The 19,485-nt window shown below is 41.4% G+C and overlaps 1 protein-coding gene across 4 annotated transcripts in view; it reads right to left on the bottom strand.

The window, feature by feature from the left end:
- Positions 1–1,639: 1,639 nt before the first annotated feature.
- Positions 1,640–19,485, bottom strand: part of PSEN1 (presenilin 1) — a 55,443-nt gene continuing 37,597 nt past the window's right edge. For all 4 annotated transcript variants that reach the window (XM_037503658.2, XM_037503661.2, XM_037503659.2 and 1 more), the window contains exons 7-12: positions 18,112–18,332; positions 14,646–14,744; positions 13,405–13,491; positions 9,953–10,126; positions 8,885–9,003; positions 1,640–7,564 (exon numbers count right to left, since the gene is read on the bottom strand). In XM_037503658.2, the coding sequence (XP_037359555.1) occupies positions 7,409–7,564; positions 8,885–9,003; positions 9,953–10,126; positions 13,405–13,491; positions 14,646–14,744; positions 18,112–18,332 (856 nt within the window). In that variant the 3' untranslated portion in view covers positions 1,640–7,408. The remainder of the gene's footprint in view (positions 7,565–8,884; positions 9,004–9,952; positions 10,127–13,404; positions 13,492–14,645; positions 14,745–18,111; positions 18,333–19,485) is intronic.

Here is a 19,485-nt window from a genome sequence, read left to right as displayed (position 1 = left end):
CCCCTGGGTCCATCTGACAAAAAGGGTGGCGGCCGGAGGGCAGCGTCCTCCATCTGGGGCAGAGCCAGCTGTCCAGTGGGCTAGGCCATTCACAGCACATTAACCGCAGGGCAGGCGGGCTGCACTGCGGGGGTCCCACGGTAACAAACACCCACAAATTCACTCTGCCCGCTGAAGTGGCTTGAGAGCCCCATCAGCCCTGTTAACAAACTGTGACGTCCCAGCTCTCCCTCTTCAAGTCCTGCCCTAGAAGGAAGGAACTGTGCCCCTTACTTGAGATAGAAAAGCCTTTCCCCTTCCTCTGAGATAGTACAGTCCCCAAGTCCTCAAATAAATGGACAACTTTCTGGCTCAGTTACTCCAGAGAAGACCCGAGACAGAAGGAAAGTGGTGGGTCAGGAGACTCAGGCCAAAAGATGGTACAGAAGTCATTTTCAGTGTTTCAGAAAATCTGAAATCACAAAGTCACCTCTATCTGGCTCACACACATTTAAACCCAGTCATCTCACGAAACTATTAAGTTTAATACTATGGGCTATAAATATGATTAGTAAATAGAAAAAAAATTACCTGGTAAGTTATACTTCTTGGTGGACAAAACCCTTGACAATCTGGGTGCAGGATAAAGTCCCAAAAATCCCTCTTCAGGGCCTCCCTGGTGGCGCAAGGGGTTAAGCACCGCACTCTGAAGCAATCCGCAGCCTCTGTAGCACAAGTTCAATCCCCGGCCAGGGAGCAACCTACAAGGCGCAGCAGACCTCTCCTGTCTCACCCGCTGCTCCCCTCAGCAGTGTGTTTCAGTCAGTCTGCCTGTTCTGTTCCCCACTCTGTCTCTGGTGGATCCTCTCACCCCCGACCCCCCGCACCTCTGGCCTGTACCCCAGCTCTTGTATGCATAAATAAATCTTTTTTTAAAAAAATCTCTCCTCAGCTTCCTCTGCAGGATGAGATCATGTGTCCATCGCTGACACAGCTACGTCCAGATGGGATGCATCAGTTTCCGAAGAATTCACTTGACTTCAGGTATTCAAATGTCTAGTTCCCAGCGTTCTCAAGTTTAAAGCATCCTTGTACATTTATTTTTCAATTTAGTGGTTTTTGACCAGGTCTGCTACCCAAGAGAATTTAACACAATCAGTCCACCTTGAGGCATGCTATGGTAAGAGTAACAAAAATCCTTTTTTTTTTTTTTGTACCAGGCATTGACCTTGGATTACTACATAATTAAAACCTAGAAAATTGGAGGTAGCAAGTGAATCCTCTCTCAAGAGGATTCCAACAAATCTGATTTCTGAGGCCCTTCGTTGTCTCTCCCCTTCAGAGGGCACAGAAAAACTGGCCTAGAAGTCACTGCAGGTTAAGTCAACCTTTATTTTATTTTATTTTTAAAGAGGCATGTATTATTTATTTGTTTGTTTGTTTATACATGCACTGGGTACAGTCAGAAGCGCGGGAGGGTGAGAGAATTCATCAGAGCCAGAGCGGGGAGCAGAGCAGGCAGAGGCAGAAGGACCGAAGTACACTGCTGAGGGGAGCAGCGGGGGGCAGGAGAGGTCTGCGCACCACATGGGACCCTCCTCCGGCGAGCCGGCGCCGCAGAGGCTGCAGGCAGCCTCATAACCCAGTGCTCAACTGCTGCGCCACTGGGGAAGCCCTAAGTCAACCTTCATTAAGCGTAGGAGACTGATGAAAGGCCCCTGAGGTAGGTTAGCTCATCGCCCCCCGTGGTTTCTATATTTAATAGAGATATATTCTGATTAAATATGGAAGCAGATTTGATTTGCAAATTGAGTTTTTCTCTAGGTAATTCACTACCTTAATTCAAGAACTAATTATCCTTGGGTATTCCCATCTCTGTCCTTCTTGGTTTTTAATGTTATCTTTTTTGCCAATTCAGAATCTTCCTTTTTTCCAAACATGACTTAAAAACTTTGTGTGGGGCAAACTCAGATTTTAAACCCTGTCTTTTGTGAACCTTCCTTTATTCTGTGTTCCCATTCAAATGATGGAGCAAGTGACCGTGGTGCTTACTTATACTCAAGTGTGCCGGCATCCCACATTTAAACAGATCCTAAGCCACTGGTGGGCAGTCTCAGCGCACATGAGTACCAGAGAGAATACTTGGGTTACAGAAAACCATGGCAGTTACCTGCTGATACAGGAAATTCACCCTCATTACTCTTCTCAACCCTCCTAAAGGATCATACTCATCCTCCACAGCAGCATCATTGTCTGGGCCCCGAGCATCCTGGCTGATGCTACTGGAGCAGACTCTGGTGGCACTGTTGACACGCTTCATAAAGACAAACAATGCATCTGATTCCCACAGGAAGGCATGAACACAGTCCCTGCTTTCAGAGGCCTGGCGCAGACGTGGTCAGGCACACAGTCAGCTCTTACAGGCTCCTTCTGAACAATGGTCAACTCTGGTCTTTCTGCCAAACATGTTTCTGATCACTCAGTCCCAACCTTGTGTGTTATTCACTGTTCAGAAAGAAAAGGTTCTGCAGCTTTAGGACGGATAGAGAAAATCTATGCTCTACCAGGTTAAAGTAAAGCTGCTTTTTCGTCACATGACCTATGTAATTTTAAGTTGATCCTCTATGAAATATCCATGCTGTATTGCAACTACAAAATCCTCTAAGTTGTTTTGGGTCTTTGAGTTAAATATTCTCTAGAAAGACTTTTCAGAAACTAACTATTAACAATGGTTGTTTTGAAACTTCTCATAGATGAAATATAGCACCTTTCAGGGGTGTGGCCTGCTGTAATCAGTACCACTTTATCACGCGTGAAGGAAAAAATGCTTTTGTGTTTCCAAAATTGTTCCCTGATAACTGCCAACCACAGTCACACAGTATAAGACTTCCATGTAAGAAAACTAGCCCAGCTGGATTCATGCAGTCTTTATTAATTGGACAAATACAGGAAGATCTGCAGTCATCTATCAAAATTATATCTTACCGAGAATTTGAAAGATATTTAAAAAAGATGTATTCACAGTCTGTCTGAATCATGTACAAAGATGTGTCTGCAGAAGCAAAAGCCAGACAATGGATACGTGAGAATAAATGATCCGCTGAAATCAGCCCCAGCACCTCCAATCAACAGTAAACAAGACAATCCTACTCTACACAGTCTTCGAAGCTGCCCTGTTGCAACAATTATTTTCAAAGGAAAATTGCATCCTGGGAAATCCTTCCTGGCACACACATTAGGTTAACAGCACATTCCTTACTCCAGGGTCCAGGATGGACCCAACTACCTCCTCAGGGCAATGGTGCAGCTGCCAGAGGCCCAGAAAACAGCATTAACACTTTGCAGAAAGGGGTTCATTTCAGCACCAGGCTGCTTTTAATACACAAATATTAGGTATTTTTCCTACCAGAGGAAAAGACTGTTCAGATGCTATCATCCAGGTATTTGGGAAGCGGATCTGACAGTCTTGGTTACACTTAGCTTGGCAGTTTCAGTAAGGGTTCTGAAGACTTGACACCATTGTTTTTTATCTCCTGTGTTTGGGAAATTTAGAGAGGAGATCACAAAAATCACTTCTGGGCTCACAGTCATGATATATTGTTTCATCTCAGGGCAAAACCAAATGTTCAATTTCTAAGTCACTGTCCTACCTTGGTGCTCAGGATACCCTCGGAGGTGAGGAGAAGGACAGGTCAGACTGCTCTTTGTAGAAAATCCAAAAGCAAATGTAGAGAGAACGGAGTACTTTAATCAAAGGGTCGGTTTCTAGAGGAATCAGGTCACCTTTATAATAACAATTTTATAAGCCCTCAATAGTGGTAATCCTGAAAAGGGCGTTTGACAAGTACCCTACATATTACAGACGTCAGATGGTAGATTCCAGAAACAAGAAATTCTAGCTGCAATCTTATTCACCTTTGCAGCATTAGACTTGAGCACCATGCCAGGAACGTGGAAGACATTAAATCTCATCATAGTGGTTTCTAAGCTCACGGTCATCCAGGTTTAGATCATGAAAGGCTGAATTTGCAAAGTTGGGCACTGGGGGGCCTCCCTGGTGGCACAGAGGTTAAAGTCTCAGCACTATCAAGCTTTCACCATCCACTGCAGCATGAGTTCGACCCCCAACCAGGGAGCTAACCCATATGGGGTGGGGGAGCGGGCAGCCCTCTCCTGTCTCACCTGCTGCTCCCATCAGAGTGTATTTCAATAGATCCACCTGTTCCTCTCCCCACTCTATCTCTGGTGAATCCTCTCAACCCCTGCTCCTCTGGCCTATACTCCAGTTCTTGTTCGCATAAATACAAATAAATCTTTAATTAAAAAAAAGGTTGGGCACATGGGGGGCTGGACACTCAAGGTTTCCCTGTGACCTCTGACCCTGGAAGATAGCTCTCTGTGAAATTACCATCAAGGCTACATATACAAAGTTGTTTGAAGACAAATACTAAATATATTACTTATTGGGGGGGGCCTCCCTGGTGGCACAAGGGGTTAGGACACAACCTATGAAGCCACTGCAGCATGAGTTTGATCCCCCGGCTGGCCAGAGAGCAACCCACATGGCACAGCAGACCTCTCCTGACTCACCCGCTGCTCCCCTCACCAGTGTATTTCAGTAAATCTGTCTGTTCTGTTCTCCACTCTGCCTCTGGTGGATCCTCTCACCCCCCACACCTCTGGCCTGTACCCCAGCTCTTGCATGCATAAATAAATCTTTAAAATTTATATATATAAATATATATATAAAAAAACTTATTGGGCAGCTGTTATGTAAGGATTTTTGAAACCAGAGGGACACTTTAAAATATGAAGGCCCAGGAGTGCGAAAGTAAAAACACCATCTTTTTAGTTGTTTCTGTAGTGAAATCAATAAAATGCTTACTTACAATTGTTTTGTTCCAAGTTGCTTAGAAGGCTATCTTATCCTGATCAAGATATTTAATCATTTACAGTGGGAGCTGGGAACAAGGGCCACACATGGTCATCACCTAGTGGGAATCAGAAACAGGAAAGGCAGCCCAACTCCCTTTGCCACGTTAAACAGATTGGCTTTGGTTTGGCCAGGCTCCACAGCCCACCCCCTCGCTCCTGTGTGAGGGCAGCACACACTCTATGGAAATGTGAACATCTTTGGTGACAATCTATTTCATGGTGGAAGACTAGCTTTTTGATATTTCAGAGACTACTGAATTGATTCTAAAAAGAATGTTTGAAGGAAAAGTTCTATGTCTGAGATCGGTGATTCAGAGACAGGAGATGTGTTCCCCTATGCTGAGATAGGCCAGTCACACGCAAGATGCACTGAGACACCCTTTCACACCACGCATCCTCCTCTGAGATGAGGACGTGACAGACACTTGCACAAATGATTGGCTCTAGGTCAGGGCTCCAAGACTGCTTCAAATCACAAAATGGTGTTTAGATGGCTTTGCTGTAGCTGTTGAATTGTATCTTTTTAGAAAATCCACTTCACATCTATGAGAGGTCAAAAAAGAGAGGATCTTGGTGGGGAGGAGTAGAGGGGCTAAATAAAAAAAAGAGTGGGGATTGGAGAAGCTACAACTCTAAGACCCACTCTTTCTTTGCATAGTTCTTAAGTTTTCCTGAAGGTTTCAGCTGCCAAGTACTAGTATGAACCAGTTTTTACTCATGCTCAGGTTAGTACCAGCAGACTACAGCTAAAGTTATTTCTTCTAAGAAATTCCCCAACAGAAAACAAATACTCTAAACTCCTGGGTGAACCCCAAACAAGATCACATGACAGACTGAGAGAAGCAATATGAAAGAGAGGAAAGGCTGACTTTTCTTCAGCCTCAGGAAGAAACCAATTTCCATACGGGCTTAGTCTGCTCCCCGGGGCTGTCGGCTCTCTGTGGTAAGAGGGTGGCGCCTACAAGGCTTCCTTAGCGGTGCCCGTGCTCACAGGCTGAAGGTGCTGCTTTTGTGCACTGCCCAAGGGAACGACACAGGGCCGAGCGTCAATGCCCAGTTCACACGCAGGTGCACCGAGACAAAGGTATAGGTAAGGGCAACGCCCACTGTGAGATTCTTGAGTAGTAACCTGCATCTCCCCAACTTAATCTCTGCCATGGGACATTAGCTCATTTTGTCCCGTGGACGGGCCCTTCTTTTCCTCTCTTGGCAGCTGCTTCTCCTCCTGACTCGACTCTCCCATAGCCTACCAGGTGAAATAATGGCTTTCTCCAAACTCTTGCTATATACTTGACAGAACATAAACTTTACAATCTACCAGCTGACGGCTATTGGCTCAAATTTTGACCCAATGTCGAGACAATGGGTTATAACAGAATAAGAAAAACAAGGACAGAAAGTGCTTCAGCAGTCACTGTGCTCTTCTTTAATTTCTGTCTTTGGGCACATATTGTATTTGCTATTGAAGAAACTATGACAGCGAGGCTGACTGATTCATAACACATTCTTTGTACCACAAAGAGTAAAATCCTACAATAACTGAATCATCTGTTACCACAACAGAGCAGTCTTATTTGCTGTAGAAAAGAAATGAAAAACTGCTGACAGTGGGAGTAGAGTAGGAGAAAGGGAACAGAGGCGGCACCTGGGGGTCAATGAACCTGTAGCTATGTCTAAAAATTTGGTGGAAAACCAGAATTTACCTAAAGAGTGATAAGGAATCATTGAGTAACAGTGCCATTATTTCCAGAAATTACTGATTCTGGAACTTGAGGTTAAGACTTTTAAGATAAAAAAGACTTCAGTTCAGACTGGCCTTGGGGAGAAATGGCAACTGTATGGTAATGCATTTCAGTGCTTGAGAACAAAAGTTGTCAAAATCAGCCTACTCATCTGACTTGACTCAAGGTTAAAAAAAAAAAAAAAAAAAAAGTCTGCAGCAAAAAAGTCTGAAAGTGAAAATTTGAGCCCCTTTTCATCTTTCCCTTTTGCCTCCAGTGCCTGCTCTCCTCACAGTACCTCTGGAAAAGGTTCAGAATTCAATACAGATTTATTAGGTTGATTTTCAACATGTAGTTTACGGTGAAGAGTCCTGTTTGATTTAAAACACTCCATCTAACCTCTTGGTATGGCAGTCCTGAGAGTCCGCAATTGGTAAAATCCTCCTGTGACCGAGGCTCAAACTGCCAGTGGCTGCACAGTGACTTCTTGGCCTATCGCTTGGCCTCGTCCTTGTCCCTCAAACTAGTAATTTTTGCACCAAGGGACTCAGTCCACCATTGTGACGTATATTCAAAACCGTTTTCTGTAGACACCTTCCTCCTTCCAGTGTCCAATAGTGCAGGTGGTCAGGAAGACTTGGAAGGAAGTTACAAAAAGTCCAGCCGGGAATCTTGACTTTGTTAGATGTGGACACAGGAAAACCGCCTTTGTCCTCCCCAGATTTTATTATAGTCAAAGGAGAAAAATCCATGGGATCCTAATTGCAAATATGCTAGATATAAAATTGATGGAATGCTAGTTGGTCCATAAAGGGCTGCACAAGATAATCTGTGGCAAAGTAGAAAATAAGCCCAAAGGTGATAGAGATTGGAAGAGCTGGCAATGCTTTCTTGAAAATGGCGAGGAGTAATAATGTAAGGCACAAACCCTGTGGGAAAGAGGGAAAAAGACACAAACTTATACAGAATTACAAAAATATTTCATGCAAAACAACTCAATCACAAGTCTTGGTTTTTATGTAGCTCATTGAATGCTATCCCTTTTGAAGTTAAATTTTAGAACAATTTTTTTTTTATTAAATCTGGAAGAAGAGTATTAAGCAAAGGTAGTTTCTTGATTAAAAAGCAATCAATATTTTACTTTGTAACCTAAGAATTGATTATGCGCATATTGTAGACACTTCATCTCCTAATTCTAGGTAAGGAATAGAATCTAGAAATAAGTAAAACTTCCTGAAAAAAATTAAGTAATGTCAAAATTGCTATCTAAAATATTAAGTTGGCTATTATGATCTGTTTGGTTGGCTGAAATCCCAGAAGTGAAGAACATTCTTTATGCTTTGTGGAGGCAAAGAGCAACTCAGACCATAAACCAGGAAAGGTTTATGAAGAGTACTGTTTTCTCATAAAGTAGCCAAGTAATTAGTCCTTGTCACCCCAGACACTGACTAGAAGTCTGGAGGTCAAGCATCTTTTCTGGTTTATCCTGAATAAATATTTTTCTTCTTAAAAGAAAAGAACACATCCAGAAGATTAACCTCAAAAGCTAAATAAAGACACGAACATTCTCACTGGTTAGGGAGCATTACCACAAATGCGAACACAAAATGAATGCCTAAGTGAAAGCTCTCACTGAGTCTCTCATCTAACTTCATTCGTACTGTATAGCAAAGATATCACATCTTTACTAGAAAAAAGCAGTAAGAAATCTCTTTTGAGTTACTTAAATCAATCTTTTGAATTTTCAAGGTTCATGTGGCACTCTAAGCAAGACTGAGCAGGAGCGCAGACTGTGGTGTCAACTGTTGGCCTGTGTGTGCCGAAGCAACACCATGCGTGACGTTTACAGACCTGCCACCGAACCCTCAGAGGTTAATGGGATCTGCTTCTCTCTACAAGACTGATCGAGCGCGGTTATTTTTCTACATATCTATGCTGCCTGGCTTGAACCTCCTAATCAGAGGTCCTTACCAGAATTTCCCGAGGAACTTAAAAGAAAGCAAAAACAAAAACAAAATGAAAACAAATTAGGTAAGAGCATCTCAGAGTAGGGACACACAGTTTTAAGTGTGTGGTCAGGTGGAGAGAAAACTATTCAGGTGAGGTCCAATTATGTGAATTTTCACAAAGCTCCCCAGGTGACTGGGACACTCGGTCCCGCTGGGGTTATAGCAGGATGATAGTAAAGGGCCGGTGGAATCAGTTTTGGGATGAGGAATTCTGACACATTTTTATTAACATATACTTACAATTAATATGGCTACAAAACAGGCTATGGTCGTATTCCAGTCTCCGCTGGCCGTCGCAGAGGCTTTACCCACCAGAACACTGTAGAAAATGAAGTCTCCTAACCCAAGTTTTACTCCCCCTAAAAAAGAAAGATTACAAGTATAAAAACATTAGTCACTTCTGGCTATGATTTCACAATTCAAAAATGTCACTGTCTCACTTCATCTTGCACAAAATGAGAAGTCAGTAAATGATAACCTAGATTCTCTCAATATTTTAAAAATAAAAAAAAATTTTATATTTTATATTTACATTTTAAATATAAATTGTACAGGGGCCTCCCTGGTGGCGCAAGGGGTTAAGACGCAACCTATGAAGCTGTCCACAGCCTCTGCAGCATGAGTTCGATCCCCAGCCAGCCAAGGAGCAACCCACATGTGCAGCAGACCTCTCCTGACTGGCCCGCTGCTCCCCTCAGCAGTGTACTTTGGTCACTCTGCCTGTCCTGTTCCCCACTCTGTCTCTGGTGAATCTTCTCACCCCCCACATCTCTGGTCTATACCCTAGCTCTTATATGCATAAATAAATCTTAAAAAAAATATATAAATTATACAGCAAATATACAAATGAAATTTTTGTACACAAATATATTGCAGTCATAGAATAATCATTTCAAAAATATCTTTTACTTTACAAAACAAATGCCAAAGATTAAGGCTCTATATAGCAGGGCTAATTTAAAAAAACATGAGGGGTTCATTAGTAAATTTAACTATAAGAAAAATTTAACTATATGAAAAGCCCCATCCACTGTTTTTTTCCCATTATAAGCTGTATTTAGGATTAGACTGTAACTCCCCTGGTTCATTTTACTTTGGGAGTTTAATAAAGCAACGACTAGGGCCTCCCCTGGTGGCACAGTCGTTGAGCGCTGGGTTGCGAGGCTGCCCGCAACCTTCAGAGGCTGCCTCTGAAGCGCTGGTTCGATCCCCAGCCACCGGCGAGGGTCCCACAAAAAAAAAAAAAAAAAAAAAAAAAGCAACGACTAAAAGAACCCATGAGGCTTCAATGTAGAGAAATGCACATACTTTCCTCTGGGTCCTCACTGGCTAGGATGCTGCTGGAAAGTTCCTGTACGGCAGTCCTCGACTCAGCCGTAGAGCGATGAGGCCCAAGGCGGTTATCCCTCTGGGCTTCCCACTCTTCACTGAAGCCACCATCGTCACTCTCCATTGTAGGGTCTTGTGGTGCATTTTCTGTGCCTTCAAGAGAAAGTGGCTCTAATATTTAGAAAATTTCTTAATACCTTTAAGAAAATTACACGGAAACAGTAACAAACCAACTATCTTTGTAACTAAGTCAGCTGGCTTTTAAGCCACAAGTCTTGGGCTATAGCAAGCAGTACCTGTTTGCTGCTTACCCAACAGCCCTTTTACCCCTTTAATAGCTGAGAGCAGAGTCCTGAACTGTTTGCATTTCCACCTCTTGGGTAAATTTTGATCAACCCAAGCCAAGCATGGTAACCCCACCATTCCTCTTCCCAATGAAAGTTTCAAAGCGGTGGGGCTAGAACTGGCCAAGTGTAGTGAGCTTAAGAGTGATGAAAGGACTTCCCTGACTTCCCCTGGATGTTGTTTTATCTGGTTGTGATGTCTGGAGCTGTGGTTGTCATCTTGTGAAGTGAGGAGCAATGGGCTGAACACCAAGTCTGTATCTAACGCTGGCAGTGGAAGACAGGACGAACCTGGGCAACTGCTAAACCAAAACTAACCAACACTCCAAACGCCCAGGGCCCAGGACTTCTGGTCATCTAAGAGAACAATTTCTTCTTTGCTTAAAGCAACGGAGTTGATTTCTGATCCAACTGCTTTGTGCACAAGCAAACTTCCTAACCTGGCATCTCACTACCGCGCTAGTGTCTAAGTTATGAAGGCAGACCCTGGAGGGAGGAGTGGGAAAGGGAGAAATGACTATCTTTTTAGTGGTTAATTATCTTGTCACGACTGCCAAGCTGCCTAAAAAGTATGAGCGTAACCCGATAGTCCTGAGAACCTTCCATACAGTGAAAATACATTAGTGAAGTTGCTAATACACTTTTTCTCCTTTTTTTAATGGAAGTGATACATGTTCATTGCAGAGGCAGATTTACTGTAGATAAAGCTTGCACACGTTAGGCTTCTCACATGAATTTTTTCTGTGAGGGGCTCTAATAATTTTACATTTGTAACATATTCTTCTTACCACAAAATCACCACAAAACTGAATCTTCCCTGGTTTGGAATTTATAAAATCATTTAAGCAAAATTCTAAGCATGAAGATTTATAAATAAAAACAGTAGTCTCTGATCTGCCCCATCCTCTTTCACTTTCTTTCAACCATTTCTCCTATTTAGCTCCAGAGTTAACTACAAATAGCATGCAGTATCTTGACGTTTTTAGAAACTAAGTCTTTCTGCAGGGAAAATGAAGCATTAGTTCACACATAGAAGTTTAACTCCCCCCATGGATTCTCTATGGCACAATTTTAAGTTCAGCTTTTATATTATCACTATGCAAATAGTATTTACAACTAAACTACTTCACTACAGCAAGGATATATAGTTATTCCTTTTGCACAACTTTTTTTTTTCTTCTAGAAAACTGCTCCCTTTCCCCCCTTTTATTAATTTTTTATATATTACCTATATCTAATTCAACTTCAAATTTTCTCACAGGGAGTTCAAACACTCAAGCAGCATCTCAGTTCTATTCTTTTTTCCCTTGTACACATATCCCTGGTAGGGGGCTAAGGCCTTTCATTCTAATCTAACTTCTAGTTCCTCTAAACAGTCTTTCAACTGAGGGTAGCATCTTTCTTCTGAGAGGTGCTTGGTAACAACTAGAATGGAGGAATTTTTGGTTATCACAAGCCCTGAAGTCACTCTGCATTTAGTGGGTGAGTGGGCCAGAACACCAAATATCCTGTAATGTGAGGGTAAGAACCACGTGATTAAAAAAACTGCCCCACCCAGAATACCAACAGCATTCCCAATGAGACCCTTCAAGGTCCTTGCCCATGTTATTTCATCTTCTGGAAATTTCTTCCTGTCTTAAGCCATCTATCTCCTATAATCATTTCCTCAGGAAAACATTCCTTGACTTGCCAGAATAAGTGAAATTCCTCTACTATAAACTTTCATAGCAACTTACATTTCTCCTTTGTAATGCTTCTCATGCTGTATGAATTATCTGTTGAAAATCTGTCTCCTCAAATATATTAGGAACTCCATAGAGAGGGTGGAGGAGGGATCTTGTTCAGTGCTACATCCCCACTTACGTGCCCAATCAGCATTTGTCAAAAGAATAAAATCTTGTACCAAATATATATCCATATTCATATACAAATATACTCAACACAACCAGTCTTTTAATTTTCTTTAGCTTAACAAAAGTTAACCTGAATACTTGATGTGGGGGCCTCCCTGTTGGCACAGGGGTTAAAGACACAGCACTATCAAGCCAGCACTATCAAGCCAGCCATTGCAGCTTGAGTTCAATCCCTGGCCAGCCAGGCAGCTACCCACATGGCACAGCAGACTTCTCCTGTCTCGCCTGCTGCTCCCCTCAGTGTATTTCAGTAGATCTGCCTGTTCTGCTCCCCACTCTGTCTCTGGTGAATCCTCTCACCCCCCCACACCTCTGGCTTATACCCCAGTTCTTGTATGCATAAATAAATAAATCTTAAAAAAAAACAAAACTAGATGTGCAGGAATTGTTTCTAATACATTTTCTACTTCTCTCCTTGCTCTGTTGCTGGCCTAATGCAATCTCATTTTGAGGCCTTTGCTCACTGTGGAATAGACCTGCTATCCCTGATGCCCATCTATGAATTCTCATTTGAAAGTGTCTTCCTTATAGTACCCAACAGCTGAATTAGCAATTTTCTTGGCTCTATAAAGCCTAAACTCTCTCTTTCCTATAAAACAACAACTAATAGCTAAGGTTCATTTTCCCTTCTTACCAATCTTTATTTCAGCTTCTTCATAAAGTTAGACCTTTTTATTTTTTTAATGCTGTTATTCCTAATAATAACCCCCTACCTAACATTCTCCTTAATATCTTTCAGAGTATACAAAATGGGCCTTTCAAGCTCCCATACTAGGTCAACATATTATCCTCTTCCAGAAAGTCATATCCTGGAATATTTTATCTTTATGTTACTCTGGCCACGTCAGACAAAAAGTTCACATCTTTACGTGTCTGAAGAACAAGTTAATTTTTTTCTTTTTAAAATCACAAAGGTTCAATTAATTGAACCTTTCCATACTGATATTAATGATATTTAATGGCAGGAATTCTTAACTCAAGATCACTGACAGTATTGTTGGTTTTGCAACATCTAAACTCATTAAATGTTTGCTTTGTGCTACCACAACTTTCAGAAGATTCTCAAAGGAGTCCATGACCAAAAAAAGAGGCTAAAATACACTTCATAACTGTTAGCCTATAAAATGACAATGACCCAGAAAAACCAAGAAATAACCAAATAAAAGTCACCTACTTTGTGCATTGTAATTGGAGGTTTTGGGTACCTTCCTTTGGGCTTCTGGGTCTCCTTCTGCCATATTCACCAACCACACCATTGTTGCTGTTGAGAAAGACAAGAGTCCAGGTAAAGCACTAGAAACAGAAGTACATGGAGAGACAGGAGGCCATTATCTCTCTATGCCAATCTTCTTGCTTGAAGAATGTGTAACAATGAAAAGTAAAAACAGGGGCCTCCCTGGTGGCGCAAGGGATTAAGTCTCAGCACTATGAAGCTATCTGCAGCCACTGCAGCATGGGTTTGATCCCGGGCCAGGCAATTAACCCACATGGTGCAGCAGACCCCTCCTGTTTCACCCACAGCTCCCCTCAGCAGTGTATTTTAAAAGATCTGCCTGTTCTGCTCCCCACTCTGTCTCTGGTGAATCCTTTCACCCTGCTCCCCCCAGCACCTCTGTTCTACACCTCAGTTTTTGTAAGCATAAATAAAGAGAAATTAAAAAAGATAAATACAAGGAATAAGAAACATAAAAAACAATAAAGACTATAGTCAGCTGGCCTTTTCTATGTGCCTTTAAAAAATACAGATATCAAAATATCTATATAGATCTCTGTATACACGTCTGTTACATTTAATTAAGAAGCAAATATGACCACTTCAAAACGGTGCTTCTCTTATACATTGCAGGTAGATTGCAAAACCATATAGTTCCTACTGAGAGGAATATGATAACACCTAAGAAAACTACATGTGCATTAACCCTTCAACCCAGAAATAGCATTTTTGGGAAATGGTACAGGATACAATACTACAAAGATGCATATAAACATGTGCCATTCAGGTTACCAAAGGTTCACAGCAACCCAAGTCCAATCTGGTCAAAGTAAGCAATTTCAAACAAAACAGTTGGCATCTATGTCTCCATAGCTTTTTATCACAGATTTTAAAATAATATCCATGTTCCTAATACTCTCAGTTTTCTTGAATAATTTATGAATGAAATATATAATAAAAAACTGTACAGTAGCCCCACTTACTCACCATGGCTTTGTAATTTTGAGGTTAAACAAGTTTCACTATAGACAACCCAACCAATCTAAGTCAACATAAGTCAGGCTGGTTATTTAAATCCAAAGAAGAGAAACAGAAAAGGGAACACCATGTACATGTTTATGGATCTGCGCAGTACCATAATAATGACCATTATATGTGTTTGCGTTCCTAAATATTCTAACTTAATATTCAAAAATACTTACAGGAGTAAATGAGAGCTGGAAATAGAGTTTCATTTCTCTCCTGAGCTGTTTCAACCAGCATACGGAGTGGGCCTTTTGGACACAAAACAGCCACTAAATCTAGAAAGATAAAAATAGAAAAGACATCCAAAACATGTATTGGCTATACCTATAAATGGGTGTGTTAGGGAGGAATTAACCAATGGAAAGATTTAATTTTCTTTTTCCCAGAAAGGTGAGTGAATATAAAATAAGTGGGAGGAAAAATGTGGGAGCAAAACCACCTAAACAAAATCACAGAGAAGATGTGTACAAGTTTCCTTTCAGCTCTGCTATTTTGATTAGTTTACAGTGTATTATTACTGGATTCTTGGAATAAGTCTTCCCTGTTTAAAGAAAAGAGGCAGGGACAATGACAAGAGAGAATAATTCTAAAGCAGCTGTCAATTTCCAATAAGCAGAACCAAGACAAGTTATTTCCAAAGAAATCATATCTGAGCCATAAACAGAAGCTTTATAATGAGAGAAATTTAAGAAAATATTTGACTGAACTTTGCAAAATATGAGAAGCATATAAGAGATTCCCTCCTCTTTCCAAAAAGTGTATGTACTACTTAGAGATACTTGAAATACAAAGGCAGTAAATTGAAAACAGTACAAAATAACAAATATTTGCAAGAGAAAGTTTAGCATTTTTTAGTCCTTTGTCAAAAGCACTAATGTTCAGGTGTCAGAGCACATATGGTGCTGAAAGTGGTTTATTTAACAAAAACAGCAACTCAGAGAGGAAGCAGCATATCTTCTAAATTATTTTTAATTCTACCACCATCTCCTTCATTCAACTGCAATTTTTCTTACATTTTCTGTGTCATAAAAATTTAGACTGTGGAAATACAGAAAACAATTTTAAACATTTAAAAATAAACAGGTAGGGGCCTCCCCGGTGGCACAGGCTCAATGAGCGCAGTGCTGTGAAGCTGTCCGCAGCCTCTACAGTGCGGGTTTGATTCCCGGCCAGCCAGGGAGATACCCACATGGCACAGACCTCTCCTGTCTCGCCCGCTGCTCCCCTCAGCAGTGTTTTGGGTTGCCTGCCTCCTCTGCTCCCTGCTCTGTCTGGTGAATCCTCTCACCCTCCCGTGCCTCTGGCCTGTACCCTAGTTCTTGTGTAAATAAATAAATCTTTAAAATAAAAAATAAACAGGTAAAGCTAGAATTGTAAAGGAAGACTTGATGGCTTGTGCTGATATTACCATCACTCAGCTGCCTGTAAGCGGTTATGTCTCCTCCTTCACTACTAGTGGTGCTAATGTAATAAAACACACACACACTCTCAAAGAAACCTCTACTGTCAATGCTTGCACTTCAATTTGTTTTGGATGAGGAAAGGGAAATTTGCCAAGCTTTTAAATGAGATTTTCAACCTGTTTGAAACTGCCATGTCCTGTACCTAGCTATCTTGGTTTTATAATAGCTCTTATATAATTACTGAATGATAAACTCCCTTATTTTTAGAGTAATTAAAGAGAATTAAATTTTGGGGGGAAATTTTCCCAACAATCTTCATGACAAATTAAAATATCTTGAGACTGTAAAACGAGTTGAGAGTCCCTATGTTAAATACGGACATAAAAGACTTACTTTAATGGAACTTAAAGATCTATGAAAATAATCATTTATATTATGTATGGGGAAAAAATAAGGTTGATGGGAGGAAAAGTAATGCAGAAGAATGCTGAACTTGGGATTCAGATTCTATTTTTTTTTTTTTAATAGAGGCATGTTTTTATTTATTTATTTGTTTGTTTGTTTGTTTTGTTTATACATGCACTGGGTACAGTCAGAAGCGCGGGAGGGTGAGAGAATTCACCAGAGCCAGAGTGGGGAGCAGAGCAGGCAGAAGGACCGAAGTACACTGCTGAGGGGAGCAGCGGGCGGCAGGAGAGGTCTGCGCACCATGTGGGACCCTCCTCTGGTGGCCGGGGAGCAGCCGGGGATCGAACCGGCGCCGCAGAGGCCGCGGGCAGCTTCGCAACCGAGCGCTCATCCGCTGCGCCACCGGGGAGGCCCGGGATTCAGATTCTAGATCTAACAATGTAAGCTTGGGCAAATAGTTTACCAACATAAACTTCAGGTTTCTCAGTAGTAAAAGAGCGAGAACTGGGGCCTCCCCTGGTGGCGCAGTGGTTGAGTGCTGGGTTGCGAGGCTGCCTGCAGCCTTTGCAGCACCGGTTCGATCCTCGGCCACCGGGCAGGGTCCCACATGGTGAGCAGACCTCTCCTGCCACGCCCGCTGCTCCCCTCAGCAGTGTACTTCATCACTCTGCCTGTTCTACTCCCCGCTCTGGCGCTGGTGAATTCTCTCACCCTCCCGCACCTCTGACTGTACCCAGTGCTTGTATAAATAAATAAATCTTTAAAAAAAATAAAATTAAATTAAAAAATTAAAAAACAAATGAAAACAGCAACATTTACTGTTCTAGGTGTATTACACATGTTGTTTAATTTAATCTTTACAATAACTAAGACTTGGATGTCTGTCTCTAGAACTGGTGTTCTTTTATTTTCTTTTAATGTCAAAGTAGAATCACCCTCCATTACAATTCACCCCTAATGCTTAACTGATGACAGAAATATGCCATGTTTCATTTAAATTTAACATGTGTGTGTCACAGTAGTGCTCTATGAAGCCTGTAATCTGAGTCTAATAAGGGAGGTAAATTTCACTACCTTAACAGTCCAGCATTGTGTATTTTATTATATTTTTCTATATCCAAACGGGCAGATTTATTATAAAAAAAGGAAAGTAAAGGACGCTTGCATAGATACTACAAGTGGGCAAAAAGAAGTACCTCTAAAAGGGACAGATTTGCTAAAAGAGATGCCTGCATAGACACAGGCAGACTTCTTGGGACGAGAGCCCGGGCAGCACTGTGTATTTTCAAAATGAGGCGGTCATCTCTGACAATGTCTGGAACTTTAAAAAGCATAAAGTGAGGCATCTATTGTGGCTTTAGTATGTAGAGACATACGTAACCTTGACTTATTTTTTGACCATATGTGAGACAAAAGATTCTCAGTTATTTTCCTCAAGAGGGAAACCTTGGATAAGAAATTGCAATTGCCATCATTGGTGGCTAGACCAAGGAAAATGAAGCTTAAAGAGCCTGAATCACTTTATGACTTAAGGTTATCAGTAGCAGGAATGGGATATGCATCTTAGTTTCTGACCAGAAGTGGGTAGGTCAGTGGATCATTCCACTAACCCATAACGAACTCAAACTAGAGGCAGTAATAAAACATTTTTAGAATACTTAACCTCAAAAACTTTGAGATCTTCACATGAAAAAGATACTACAGGTAATTATTTGCTGAAGAGTTATAAGACACAACTGTTATGTTCCTAAGTCAAGAAAATTGGAAGAGGAAGGAAAACACACCAGTGAGGTATTTCTGTGATGGACAAAATGTCAGTCTTGGGTTTTACCATAAACTGAAATCACAGCCAGGATGAGCCACGCAGTCCACTCTGGGAGGTACTTGATAAACACCAGGGCCATGAGGGCACTGATCATAATGAGATAGGCCTGCTGGAGTCGCAGGGGACCTTTCCAGTGGATGGCAATCATTCCCACCACACCGAAGTTCCAGATCAGGAATGCAACAGTAATGTAGTCCATGGCAACATTATAGGTTTTAAATACTTCCCTGAAAAAAATTAAACAGAGATCCAAACAGATTTATGAACAATCATTTTCATCAAAATATTCTGTTTCCCAACCATTAGATATTTTTTTATCTTCTATCAACTGTGCTGCTTCAGTTTTCTTTAAATTAATTCACTTTTCCCTGAAGTTGAGCTTATTTTAACAAAAAACTATGTAATTCATATAAAAGGGAAACCAGTAAAATAGGTCATACCTGATTAAAAAAAGGACATGAATGAAGAAAAGTCATATGCCCCTAAAATGCCAAGTATGGTATACTACACTTTGGAAAACCCTAGTTTAAAATATCTCAAATTGGAGAAAATTAAACACACACAATAAAATTTTAGCAGGACACATGACTTAATTTTCACGAAGTCAGTGCAGTCATTAAAAGATATACATGTATAGGGCCTCCCCGGTGGTGCAGCGGTTGAGCGTTGGGTTGCGAAGCTGCCCGCAGCCTCTGCGGTGCCAGTTCAATCCCCGACTGCTCCCCGGCAACCAGAGGAGGGTCCCACATGGCGCACAGACCTCTCCTGCCGCCCGCTGCTCCCCTCAGCAGTGTACTTTAGTCCTTCTGCCTGCTCTGCTCCCCGCTCTGGCTCTGGTGAATTCTCTCGCCTTCCCGTGCTTCTGACTCTACCCAGTGCTTGTATAAATAAATAAATAAATAAATCTTAAAAAAAAAAAAAAAAAAAAGACACATATATACTTTTTACTCACACATACAGAATATAGGCATGACATGTTGCTTGGGGAAACCAAAAGATCTCATTCATGTGTATGAGAAGAGAGCAAGAGATTGATATATACTAATTCCTGCAAAGATGACAGAACTTAAATCTTTAGATAATGCACTTCTGGTTATTTTCACTTCTGGTTATATCCACTTCTGGTTATTCTCATGCAACTTTTTAAAATTGAATTTTAACATCTTTAAACTGAGGAAAATACTATTTTTTATGGGATACAGGGGCTAGTCAGAAAGATGAGTTCCCATTTATTTTTAATTCCCTAGTTCTGGGCCTCCCTGGTGGCACAGGGGTTAAGTCTTGTGCTATCAAGCTACTGCCAGACACTGCGACATGAGTTCAACCCAGGTCAGGGAACTAATCCACATGGTGCAGCAGACCTCTCCTGTCTCACAAGAT

The sequence above is a fragment of the Talpa occidentalis genome, unplaced genomic scaffold, assembly GCF_014898055.3.
Source record: "Talpa occidentalis isolate TD23 unplaced genomic scaffold, MPIMG_talOcc4v2.1 talOcc4.11, whole genome shotgun sequence".
Lineage (NCBI taxonomy): Eukaryota > Metazoa > Chordata > Mammalia > Eulipotyphla > Talpidae > Talpa > Talpa occidentalis.
This window is presented reverse-complemented; position numbering and strand designations above follow the sequence as displayed.